The sequence below is a fragment of the Procambarus clarkii genome, chromosome 73 (assembly GCF_040958095.1).
Source record: "Procambarus clarkii isolate CNS0578487 chromosome 73, FALCON_Pclarkii_2.0, whole genome shotgun sequence".
NCBI lineage: Eukaryota > Metazoa > Arthropoda > Malacostraca > Decapoda > Cambaridae > Procambarus > Procambarus clarkii.
Genome location: NC_091222.1, coordinates 24,545,612 through 24,559,168, shown reverse-complemented (window position 1 = coordinate 24,559,168; position 13,557 = coordinate 24,545,612). Strand labels below are relative to the sequence as shown.

Sequence of the window (13,557 nt, the reverse complement as noted above, 5' to 3'; positions counted from 1 at the left end):
AACAAGGGTTCCCCCTCTTCACCATCTTCCATATGCCAACAGGAGTCATCAACAAGGGTTCCCCCTTTTCACCATCTTCCATATGCCAACAGGAGTCATCAACAAGGGTTCCCCCTCTTCACCATCTTCCACACGCCAACAGGAGTCATCAACAAGGGTTCCCCCTCTTCATCTTCCATACGCCAACAGGAGTCATCAGCAAGGGTAAGTAATAACTTGAACATACTTTTGTAGTGAAGATTTGGATGAATTAGGTATAAAATTTACTTTGAAGTGAAGTTTTTGGGATAAAATTTACTTTGAAGTGAAGTTTTTGGGGAGTCAGGAACAGATAAATTCTTTTCCCATTATTTCTTATGGGGAAATTCGCTTCAGTTTACGAACTGTCTCCAGGAATGGATTAAATTCTTAAACTGAGGTACCCCTATACACCTCATCTAACCTCCATTCATCTAGCAGTAGACATCCATTAGCCTTAGTATAGAGATATTTACATTATATCAACTTTTCCTTATATTTTACATCCTAATTAATCATTCTATAAAGAAAAAATACATTTCTTAAAATTGTTCCCATTTTTGTATGCATAGGCAGACACGCATGAATATCTATAGGTAATTTTAATAACTAACGATGAATAAAAATTAAGAGCAAAAAACAAACCAATGTTTATTTTCCGTATCCTCATCCTCCTTGATGAATTCCCTCTCTATCATCCAATGATCAGAAAGGTGTTTGGTCATGTAATTCCGTACAGAGTCAGGCAGAAGAACAACGCACCGCTGGCCAGCTTCAAGGTCTGCTGCTGCTACCATTGCTGCGTGCACAGCAGCTCCACTGCTGCCACCTAATAACAAGGGATTTAGTCACTTTATGAACATCAATAATAACAAGCAATCAAACCTTCCCAAACTAAACCCTTTTAAGTGTTCCCAGCATTATTTTAATATAAACAAACAAATTCAAGAACAGCTTAAATATGTTCTAGGAGATGATGAATCTATTGTACAGTACAGTAGTTATCTTGAGATGATTTCGGGGCTTTAGTGTCCCCGCGGCCCGGTCCTCGACCAAGCCTCCACCCCCAGGAAGCAGCCCGTGACAGCTGACTAACACCCAGGTACCTATTTTACTGCTAGGTAACAGGGGCATAGGGTGAAAGAAACTCTGCCCATTGTTTCTCGCCGGCGCCCAAGATCGAACCCGGGACCACAGGATCACAAGTCCCGCGTGCTGTCCGCTCGGCCGACCGGCTCCCAAGTTATGCACATCTTAGGCTTATATTGAGGTCACCCCGCCCAGGACAACTCCCACAACAAGCCAACTAACTCCCGAGTAACCTACTTACAGTTAGGTGGACAGAGGCATTAAGTGAAAGGAAATGTACCAAACCCTTTCTGTCCCGCCCGGGATTTGATCCCGGAATTCTCAATTGTACGTCAAGAGCAAACTCGGCTGTGATACTGGGACCCTTAACTATTTTGTGATCACAGAAGATCCTGTGGTAAAGACCATGTACAATGTTCAGATAGTGAACACAATGAACAAATCCAACAGGAGCCTTGACGAGGATTCGAAACTATGCGCTGGGTGTTCCCAAACACAAGCTCTAGTCGACTGCATAGCTTCAAACCCTCATCAAGACTCCTGTTGGATTTGTTCATCAACATATCACGTTAATGCGATTTCTCTGTGTAGTGAACACAATGCTGTTTATGATGTTCACAGTGTGATGCACAGCCACAGCACACTGCCATTGTTTGATGCATTTAAGCATTTTAAAACAACAGCTCATGTTCCTTTAGAAAATAAACTTGTGAAAAATTATTCATTTTCAGGATTTAGTGACCAGGAATATGATAATAGCAGCATTGTGCCTAGAATTGGCACTGTGAGTAGTATGTTAGGAGGAGGAACATTGCCGAGTAAGAGGACGTAATCAGCCGACTAGCATATGACGGGGCAATTGTCTTTACACTCCCCTGAACAACTTGGTAGTTCATTATAGTGCACAAAAACGTAGGTAGTTATATATAACCTATGTATATAGTGTAATAAAAGCAAAAACAATACATTTTATCATTCAAATAATATATTTAACTCGTATTAGTTATACGAATAAGTGGATTTAGAAGTATTAACTGACCTTTTGTCATCCATTCGGAGCTCTATTATAAAACATTCTCTAGTGCCTTGCTAGCATCTAAAGTGACCCTACAAGCATGTTCGAAAATTCCCTGTGGTGACTGTATGATCCTGTACAAGGACATGTGAAGCAAACCAACGTGACTCCTCCCAAGGACAAAGCATATGACATCCCTATCAGATATTTTTGGTTCAAAAACAAAGTTTAATCCTACAGTATTTCAATCACTTCAATATTGCCAACTACAACAGGGAGCCGGTCGGCCGAGCGGACAGCACACTGGACTTGTGATCCTGTGGTCCCGGGTTCGATCCCAGGCACCGACGAGAAACAATGGACAGTTTCTTTCACCCTATGCCCCTGTTACCTAGCAGTAAAATAGGTACCTGGGTGTTAGTCAGCTGTCATGGGCTGCTTCCTGGGGGTGGAGGCCTGGTCAAAGACCGAGCCGCAGGGACACTAAAGCCCCGAAATCATCTCAAGATAACCTCAAGATACACTTAATCTAACTACAAAGCAACACATCTGTTCCATCCAGATTTAACAAGTCGGAGAATTCCTTATCACAACGAATTTAAATATTCTTATTAAATTAAATGTCGCCAGAGTTTATATATCTATCTATAGTAACTGCCCTAAAGCACAATTTAGCTTAAATACATTAATATGTTACTAACTCAACTGTATCAAAAACATTCATGAACTACTGTAATTATATATAATTAGCTTTCTAACTCTTCTATCATTTTGTATCAAACTTACGCAAGTTTAAATATCTTACCACACAAGAGGCCCTCTTCCTTTATCAACCTACGCGCCATGGTCAAAGAATCTTTGTCATTAGACTTCATCCATGTATCGACCACGTCTCGATCTGCAAAATTTCACATTGAGTATTTACAACTCCAATATCTGGTCTCGGTACATTATAACAATATTTGTATGTTGTATTTGAATAATACATTTAAAAAATTAAAGAAATATAAATTTTACAGTACGTTTAACATGCAATACTTAGTAATTACAAGCTACAATTAATATAAAACCAACGTTGAATGTAATGAAATGCCAATTTCTCGGCGAGCCCCTGTAGCTCCCTGAAGTTATACACGAAGATGGTTACCATCTACTGGGTCATGTCAGCCGTCGAGTTCTAGAGGTCTACCAGGAACCGGAGCCAGAACCCTTCCCCATGCTTCCCTCAGAGAGGTGAAGGCATTTATTTTCACCCCCACTCTGGGGAAGGCATCTACAAAAACAGTCAAAAACCACTGCTGGATTCAAGAAAGACCAAAATATCAAAACTGGCCAAAAGAACTCCCCCAACTATGTAAACAAATGAGCTAGAACTCCCCCCAACTATGTAAACAAATGAGCTAGAACTCCCCCCAACTATGTAAACAAATGAGCTAGAACTCCCCCCAGCTATGTAAACAAATGATCAAGAACTCCCCCCAACTATGTAAACAAATGATCAAGAACTCCCCCCAACTATGTAAACAAATGATCAAGAACTCCCCCCCAACTATGTAAACAAATGATCAAGAACTCCCTCCAACTATGTAAACAAATGATCAAGAACTCCCCCCCACTATGTAAACAAATGATCAAGAACTCCCCCCCAACTATGTAAACAAATGATCAAGAACTCCCCCCCAACTATGTAAACAAATGATCAAGAACTCCCTCCAGCTATGTAAACAAATGATCAAGAACTCCCCCCAACTATGTAAACAAATGATCAAGAACTCCCCCCAACTATGTAAACAAATGATCAAGAACTCCCCCCCAACTATGTAAACAAATGATCAAGAACTCCCCCCCAACTATGTAAACAAATGATCAAGAACTCCCCTCCAACTATGTAAACAAATGATCAAGAACTCCCCCCCAACTATGTAAACAAATGATCAAGAACTCCCCCCCAACTATGTAAACAAATGAGCTAGAACTCCCGGAATTACAGCGAGTTTGTTTACTACACTTCCCCCATTCCCTTGAGGAGTGAGAAGGCAGCTGGCTGCTAGTCAGCCTCCCCAAGCTAAGTTCTAGGGCAGACGTAAGCATCCAGGTCGTCAACAGGAAAGGGAGAGGGGGAGGAAGGGGCACCAGAGACCCACTGGGGCTCACCCAGAAATTCGAATCTCACTAAATTCATTGCTGGCTTTCTGGGTGGGGGAGATCCCTTGTAGCTCCCTGAAGCTAACTACCCACAGAGAAAACATGGGAACTTACCAGGGAGTACCACAAGAATCAGGACAAGGACGAGACTCCCCCGCTGAGAGAGACGGGATAAGACTACCTAAGTCCACACATGAATGCAGAGGCCCAGGCATATTCACCAAATACTGGGCCGCCAGAACCCTGTATGACCTTCAAAGTCCCCCACGCCCTAATTCAGCCCACAAGAGCAGCATATTTCCGATGTTGTGGACTGCACAACGAGCATGGACTGCAGGCTGGTTAGACTTTATGACACTGCAGACAACCTTGCAAATATGAGCCTTGGAACATGGAACCAAAGAAAGAGGATTAACTCAAGGCATCCACCAAAGAAGAATCAGTGGCATGAAAGTAGTGGCAGAGAAACACCACAGGAAACACACAACATATGATGCACCTGCTGCCAAACGAACCATCGATGACCAAAGGACCTCACCAAAAGCCAATCAACTCTTCTCTCTGCCACAAGAGGAGCTGGCTGTAAAGAAACATTTCCTAGGGCCAAAGGAACAACCCCCCCCCCCCATGTCTATAGGAGAGCATGAAGGTTCCCAACCCAACAAAGATAAGAGAAACCAAAAATGAGCCTTAGAAAAGGAATACCAAAGGGGACACTGAAATGAGAAGAGGAAAGAAAAGCCAGCACAGGGTCCAGGCTGACCCAGAAGGCACACGAGCCGGCTGGAGGTGAAACAGTGAGAGAGAGAGCCCACAAAATGGCACCTTGTAATAACACTGAACGCAAGCACTAGTGACTCCCCCAGTGCCATACGATATGAAGTGACAGCATTTAACACGAGATACCAATCAAGAAAAAGGAGAGCACCCCACACTCAAAAGAGAGACACTCAAAAGAAGGGAAATAAAGAGGGTGGTGTTAAGAGCACCACAAAACCTCATACTACCACCCAGAAGAAGAATGTAGAAAGGACACCAAAATCACCATCATTGCTCACCATAAAGCCATAGAAAAATGCCCAGGTACAAAGGAAGGCATTAATTCCATGCCAACACACAGGTCCACATCTGGGTGCCCGTGTGTCTCTCAAAGCCAAAGGAAGGAGGCAGCATCAACAATCCATTCCGTGGAAACAGGAAGGAATGAGGACATGTGCGAGAATTTTGGACACTTCCTGGACATTAACAGTGTGGAAAGCTGAAACGCTGAGAACCGAGCAGATGAGCTACTTGAAGTGTCCACCTCTAAAAAAGAAAGAGTCCAAAGAGAGAACCCTCACTGAGACCGAGCCATAGTAGAACAGTCAGAATGGAGTTAGAGTACGAAGACCGAGGGGATCAATCTTTCACAGCGCATACCATCTGTATACCAGTTGATCAACAGTCGAGAGGCAGGACCAGAGCCGAAGCTCAACCAGGCGAGTACAGCCACAAACTCCCAAAACGTACTCTGTGCCCGACAAAGGGTGCAGATTCACAGATGTCAGCAAAGAAAAGAGTGAAATACAGTACTGAGATTACAGTATGATTCTGATTTCAGTGAACCCCTGAACACAATGTAGATCAATGATCCAAATGAATTCTTTATGAATGTGACACCACCATGGAACCACCACCATCAGACGTCACTCTAAACCCACTCCTCAATTTTGAAGTAGCCATAGACAGCCTGCCCATGCACTCTGCACCAGGCATAGAGTCTTGGAAATCTGTATCCATCAAGAATCACAAAAAACCACTATCACAGGCACTAACCATCTTTTGGAGACTTGAGTCTAGATATTGATGTTATTCCTGAAATACTTAAAACAGCGGAGATTGCGCCACTTCACAAAGAAGAGTTAAGCCGATGCAAAACAATTATAAACAATAGCTCTAACATGGCACATCACAAAAATCTTTGACAGAGTTCTAAGAAGTAAGGTCACATAACACATGGAATCACAATGTCTACTAACCCTGGCCATTAGTTCAGACCAGGATGATCCTGTCTCAAGTGCTAGACCCATATGACATGGCTTTTGATGCCATGGAAGACTAACAAAACGCTGATGTAATATACTGTACACAGATTTTGCAAATGCTTTCGACAAATGTGACCCTGGTGTTATCTTTTGTAGCTTCCAGGATCAACAGCCCCTTGGGTCAGTCTCTGATCAGGCCTCCCGGTTGGTCGTCTTGTCAACCAGGCTGTTGGACACGGCTGTTTGCAGCCTGACATATGAATCACAGCCTGGTTGATCAGGTATTCTTTGAAGGTGCTTGTCAAGTTCTCTCTTGAACACTGAGAGGTCAGCCAGTTATGCCCCTTATGTGTAGTGGAAGCGTGTTGAACAGTCTCAGGGCTTCTGATGTTAATAGTTCTCTCTCGGAGTACCTATTGCACCTCTGCTCTTCAACATGGGGCCTCGTAGCCTGGTGGATAGCGCGCAGGACTCGTAATTCTGTGGCGCGGGTTCGATTCCCGCACGAGGCAGAAACAAATGGGCAAAGTTTCTTTCACCCTAAGTGCCCCTGTTACCTAGCAGTAAATAGGTACCTGGGAGTTAGTCAGCTGTCATGGGCTGCTTCCTGGGGTGTGTGTGGGGGGTGTAGAAAAAAAAAAAAAAAAAAAAAAATAGTAGTTAGTAAACAGTTGATTGAGAGTTAGAGAGGCGGGCCGAAAGAGCAAAGCTCAACCCCCGCAAAACACAACTAGTAAACACATGGGTATTCTGCACATCCTGTCATGCCTCCTGGTCTCATGTGATTAGTAAGACAAGAAGGCATCGGAGGGAGATAGTGCCAACGAGTTAGTACTTGTTTCGAGATGTGATTAGTTTACATTGTTGGGGGAGGGGGAGGAGGAAGAAAGAGTTCATTTGAAGGTTTTGAGAGGTCGGTCTCATCAGTGGTCTGTATTGATATGCCAACATTATGGATGCTTTCCCAGTCTGGTGGTAGTGTGCCACCCCACTGCTCTCTGCACCTCTGAGGGGTGGCAGATTGCCACCTACTCTCTGCACCTCTATGAGGGGTGGCAGTGCCACCTACTCTCTGCACCTCTATGAGGGGGGCCAGTGTCTAGTGCTGATGCCCAGCAGGCCATACAGAACTCCATGGCTGATGTGACCTAGTAGTCAGGAGCCATCTCGGCAAGATGGCTTCAGGGAGGCACAGGGTTTGCATAGAAAGAATTTTTATTACATTCAATGCTGCATTTTCCCCAGGATTGGCTACACCATTTCCTACTGATTATAGTAGTTCAGGGATGGTTCTGTCAACTTGCTTCCCTTGCCACTAGCATGTCTGCCTGTCTACAAGCTGGTTTGGGTAGCTAGTTTTCCTTGCCCTTGTGGGGTTTTCATCGGGCCTATGTTTTTAGCCTGTTATGGCATCCCTGGGAAACTTGGCGTCTGAACAAGTGATTCAGTGTTTTTGAACATTGTTACTTGCTTTTTTGTGCCAACAGTAATTATTTAGCTTGTTGGACAATTTATACCCTCAGCACAAAGCTGAGGGTAGAAATTGTCTGACAAGCTAACTGTTTGTCAGCACTGGGCTTCAATTTTGGTTGAGCCACCTTCTAAGGCATTGGTATGTTAGGCAGCGGCTGTTTTACAAGATCATGCATTGCGGTACCAGCTGTTGCAATGCGTGGCACTGCTGCCAATTCCTTGCCGTTATATGAGGAAATTATTTGTGCTCAAAATTAGACATTCAAAATCTTCCTCAAAATGTCAAGGGACTGGCAGCATATCCACATAATGCAGACTGACTCCAACAGCCAGTACCACAAAGCATGATCTTGTAAAAGAATGATCTTTAACATACAGGTATGCACCAAGTTCCTACTGGCTTTCTCCTCCCCCTTTAACTTTGACCACCAAGCGGCCAGTTCGGTTGGCTTCTTAGCTTGCATCCCTCAGTCAAGCCCATAAGCTTCTTTAGGTTACAGAACCACACTGTTGGAGTTGGGGTCGCATGAAGTGGCTTCAGAGTCCGCTCCCCCCTCGGGTGATGTGACTGTGGTGGAGCCTAGTGTTCCCTTCCTTCGCGACCTTGTATCATTACTGTAATTACCCAAGTTTTGTTTTTTACCAAATTGTAGTTACAGGATGAGAGCTATGCTTGTGGTGTCCTATTTTTCCAACACTCTTATATAGCGCTTTGAAACTTAACAGTTTTGTCCTCCACCACCACCTTACTTAACGTGTTCCAACGGTCTACCACCATCTGCAAAAGTGAATTTTCTTTCATTTCTTCAGAAACTTTATTTAGTTAGTTTACCTGCTTGATGGGGTTCTGGGAGTTCTTCTACTCCCCAAGCCCAGCCTGAGGCCAGGCTTGACTTGTGAGAGTTTGGTCTACCAGGCTGTTGCTTGGAGCGGCCCGAGGCCAGGCTTGACTTGTGAGAGTTTGGTCCACCAGGCTGTTGCTTGGAGCAGCCCGCAGGCCAGGCTTGACTTGTGAGAGCTTGGTCCACCAGGCTGTTGCTTGGAGCGGCCCGAGGCCAGGCTTGACTTGTGAGAGCTTGGTCCACCAGGCTGTTGCTTGGAGCGGCCCACAGGCCAGGCTTGACTTGTGAGAGTTTGGTCCACCAGGCTGTTGCTTGGAGAGGCCCGAGGCCAGGCTTGACTTGTGAGAGCTTGGTCCACCAGGCTGTTGCTTGGAGCGGCCCGCAGGCCAGACTTGACTTGTGAGAGTTTGGTCCACCAGGCTGTTGCTTGGAGCGGCCCGCAGGCCAGGCTTGACTTGTGAGAGCTTGGTCCACCAGGCTGTTGCTTGGAGCGGCCCGCAGGCCAGGCTTGACTTGTGAGAGCTTGGTCCACCAGGCTGTTGCTTGGAGCGGCCCGCAGGGCCACATACCTACCACAGTGCCGTTGGTCTGGCACTTTTTTTTCAGTTTAAATCTATGACCTCTTTGTTCTTGACATTCCAGGTCTCAGGAATTCTTCCCTATTATATAGATTCTCGTTACTATTTTGTATGTAGTGATCATATCACCTCATTCTTCTAGCTTCTAGTCTTGGCATATTTAATGCCAATAACCTCTCCTTGTAAATCTTGTCTTTCAGTTCCTAGAGCCATTTAGTTGCATGTCTTTGCACCTTATCCAGTTTGTTGATGTGCTGCTTAAGATATGACCACCATACAACTGCTGCATATTTGAACCTTGGTCTCACAAAGGTCACAAACATTTTCTTTAGTATTCCTCCATCCATGAATTTAAAATCGAGTCTGAAATTGGAAAGCATAACATTGGCTCCTCGCACAATATTCTGTATGTGGGCCTTAGGTGATAGAAAACTATCGAACTACCCCTATATCCCTTTCCTTATCAGAAGCTTTTAAAGCTTTTTCATATAATTTGTATGTTGTGTGGGGTCAATGTTCTATTCCACATTCCATAACATGGCATTTATTGACAATAAATTCCATTTGCCAAGTGGTGCTCCATACACTAATTTGATCCAGGTCTTCTGGAAATGACAATCGTCTAAGTTTCTCATCTTTCCTAACATCATCAGCAAATAATGTTCATGTAATTCTGTATGCCTTGTCGTAGGTCGTTTGTGAAGACAATGAACATTATCAGTGCAAGAACTGAACCCTGTGGTACTCCACTCGTGACATTTCTCCAGTCAGATATATTGTCTCTTGATTACTACCCTCATTTTTCTGTCAGAAAATGTTTCATCCATGTTAGAAACCTTCTTGTCAATCCTCCAGTATGTTCGTTTCCAGAACAACCTCTTGTGTGGGACTTGTCAATTTTTTTTTTTTTTAGGTCCAGATAGATGCAGTCAACCCAACGATCTCTTCCTGTAAAATCTCTGGCTTGATCATAGAAGCCAAGTAAATTTGTTATAAAGGATCTTCCAGACCAAAAATCATAGTCTTTATCTTGTTTCTCCAGATGTTCAACTTACAGTATTTAGTTTTAATTATTTTTTCCAATATTTTGACTATTACACTTGTCAATGATACAGGTCTATAATTGAGGGGGGGTCTTCCCTGCTGCCACTTTTGTAGATTGGAACTATGTTAACCCATTTCCACACATCTGCTAGGACTCTTGTGCCTGGATGGGCTTCTGGAAGTTCTTCTACTTTCCAAGCCCGGCCCAGGGGGTTTCCTTGACCCAAGCGTACACAGAGATGCCTGAAAAATTGAAGTGGAATGCTGAGTTCAGGAGTGCATTCTTTCAGAACCAAGGTGGAAACTCCATCTGGACTAACTGCTTTATTCTTTGAGCATTTTTTTCCACTTCGTCATCCTAGACACCTGTAGTGTAATGACTTGATATAATCGACTTGATAATGGTCCAGGATGGACAGAACGTCTTCGTTGTCGTCATCTCATTTTCTGGTGTGTGGTCTTCACCTTTAGTGTGCGCCGGAGGGTTTGCCTTTCCAACCGATACCTTGTCTACTACTCCTCTACACAGGTTCCAGGGCATTCAGGCACTGAAGGGTCTGCCCCCAGGTCCTTCTGCTTCTGTAGGAGGAGGGGGGGGGTGTCTCAGGAATTTAGGGGTTCCTGGAGGAGGGTCTATGCATCCCTATGAACACTATTAGAGTTAGGTTGATGATCCTGAGGGTTTGTTGCTCAGAACAGATGCGTTTTCTTATCTCCCATTCTAGTACAAGCTAGATTCCTAGCTTGTACTAGAATGTTTATATCTAATATGATATTCTATGCCTTTTGAACACTTTCAACCTGGTATCAAGTTAGTCCATTCTTTATTATAACAATTATATACTCGCTATCTAAAACTGAATAGATCCTCTTAATGGTTCGAGGACCCGATAGATCAAAGCATTTTTCTAGACATGGACTAAGATATTTATCACATTCTAGGATGTATTTCTAAAATCTACCACTTTTGCTCAGTGCAATCAAAGCATTAAAATTACAGAAAGAAATTTTTTTATTGGAAATAAAATAAAAAATATATATACGTTTGTCTAGTTTAAAAGTACATGCCAACAATATAAGATATAATCCTTGTTACACTAATGAACATAAACAAAACTGCTTACCGAGGACATTAGGAATAAAGTCGTAACCAATCCCTTCAACTTCATAAGATGTAACGTCACTCTTGTTGAGTTCCTCGGGCAATGCTAGGATAGAGCCTTCTGGGTCTACACCAACAACTTTACAGTCTGGAATCTAAGAAAGGTACATTACAATGCTAGTGTTGCCATTCATCGCAAACAAGCCGCCTAATATGCGAGAGTGCTGACTACACTGATAATTATTACACAGATGCAAGTAAATGGAAGAGCGAAGTTATACAAAGCCTTCTTAATATACACACTGTCTCAGGCAAGTCTTAAAACTAAACATAATGTTGTACATAATTTACCTTAGGCTAATACTTAAAATTAGTCAAGAAAGTAAAATCTAGATCATTTAGCATGAAAAGATACTGTACTCTGTCCAATACTTCTTCTCATCATCAAATCAGATGTCAATAACAAACTATAATACCACATCATCCTCTCTTGATGATGATGATAGGATTTCTATGAGTAGGCAACAGAGGATGCAGCAAACCTTTGAACTAATGTAAATTAGGTTTTCCAATTGGCCAAAGAAACATGATGCTCAATAAAGTTAAGGTCCAGCTCCTCTGCATCGGTAAAAATTAAAACACATATCGAGAAACCACAAAAAGCAACCAAATGACACAATAGAAAGAAAAAGTCACATCAAACAAAAAACTTGGGAGTAATAATGCTGCAAAACCATACTTTTTAAAGGACACAAAGTAGTTGTCACAAGTGCAAGAAAAATGACAGGCTGGATAAGAACCCTTCAAACAAGAGATAAGAGATATAAACAAGTTGGTACTTTAGAACACTAATGCTCTCTAGGATTAAGTACTGTTGCATGCTAACAGCCCCAGTCAAAGCTGGAGAAATTGTTCACCTCGAGAACGTGATCTATTACTCCCCAAAACCAGTCAATAAGCATAAATTAGCAAGACCGCTTGAAATTTCTAGATTTGCATTCTCTAGAGGACAGGCAAGAGGGTCACCTGGATGATACCTGGAGAGAGTTCTGGGAGTTCTTCTACTCCCGAGTCCGGACCGAGGCCAGGCTCGACTTGTGCAGATACAGGTTCGACTTACAGATACATAATTTAAATTTAAGTGCAATAGGTGCAGAAGGAGACAATTCTCTCAGCACCAAAGGCTAAAGACTTAACAACACACTCCCTCTAAACGAAAGGGGCATAGATGGCCGACCTCTTACAGAAGAGCCTTTGCTCTTCTCAAAGGCTCTCAAAGGTGTTGAGAGCCTTTGATCTCTCAACACCTTTGATGTCAAGAGAATTGTCTCAACATCAAAGGTCAAAAGCTTTCCAACACACACTCCCTCTAAACGTAAGGGGCATAGTTGGTTGATCTCTTACAGTGTTCAAGAGAAACCTATATAAACCTCCAATGGGTACCTGATCAACCAGGCTGTGATATTTATATCAGACTGCAAGCAGCACTGAGTAACAGCCAGACCACCAACCAGGAGGCCTAGTCAGACTCAAGTATGTGAATATTGATTCCCAGAACCATCACATTGTAGTCACCAGGTAGGCAGGCACTCAACAGTCATAATACATCTTTAGCTAAATATTTAACAGTATTTTAACCTCTGATCCGTGGCTGTGGATTTTCACACGTGTCTGCCTATGTACAAAAGGTGCTGAATGTAACAAATGGCCATTTTCTGGACGAGCCATAGTGGCTCATTGAAGCTATCTCACCGAGAATGCTCCACGCAAATGGGTCAAATCAGACATGAGAGTCTGATTTGACTCTGATTTGACTGATTTCAGAGTCTCCGTTTTGTCTACTAGGCACCAGAGCCAAAACCTGGTCCCATCACAGGTGCAGTGAGCAAGAGAGAATTCACCACCACACCAGGAAAGCAGCTAGAAAGTCGGCGAATCTTTACAAACAACTTGAAGGTTAACGGACCAAAGACTAAACCACAAAAATCAACAAGAAACTATTTACATAAAACAAGAGAAGTGCTCAAAATTAGAATGAAACTTTTATCTCATAGTAATCTTTATTAGTTACCCCTGAAATATGACCTGCCAATCACTTAACATACCCAATCACTGCTCAGTGAAGAGAGTACAACTAAGGATTGGGGCCTAGTCAACCCTCCCCGGCCAGGATACAAACCAAAGCCAAATCGCTCGTGAGGCACAGAGGCAAGTGATACCACTGCAC

The 13,557-nt window shown here is 43.2% G+C and overlaps 1 protein-coding gene across 2 annotated transcripts in view; it reads right to left on the bottom strand.

The window, feature by feature from the left end:
• Positions 1 to 13,557, bottom strand: part of Cbs (Cystathionine beta-synthase) — a 207,102-nt gene that overhangs the window by 34,539 nt on the left and 159,006 nt on the right. For both annotated transcript variants that reach the window (XM_045768324.2, XM_069312699.1), the window contains exons 7-9: positions 11,353 to 11,485; positions 2,928 to 3,020; positions 664 to 847 (exon numbers count right to left, since the gene is read on the bottom strand). In XM_045768324.2, the coding sequence (XP_045624280.1) occupies positions 664 to 847; positions 2,928 to 3,020; positions 11,353 to 11,485 (410 nt within the window). The remainder of the gene's footprint in view (positions 1 to 663; positions 848 to 2,927; positions 3,021 to 11,352; positions 11,486 to 13,557) is intronic.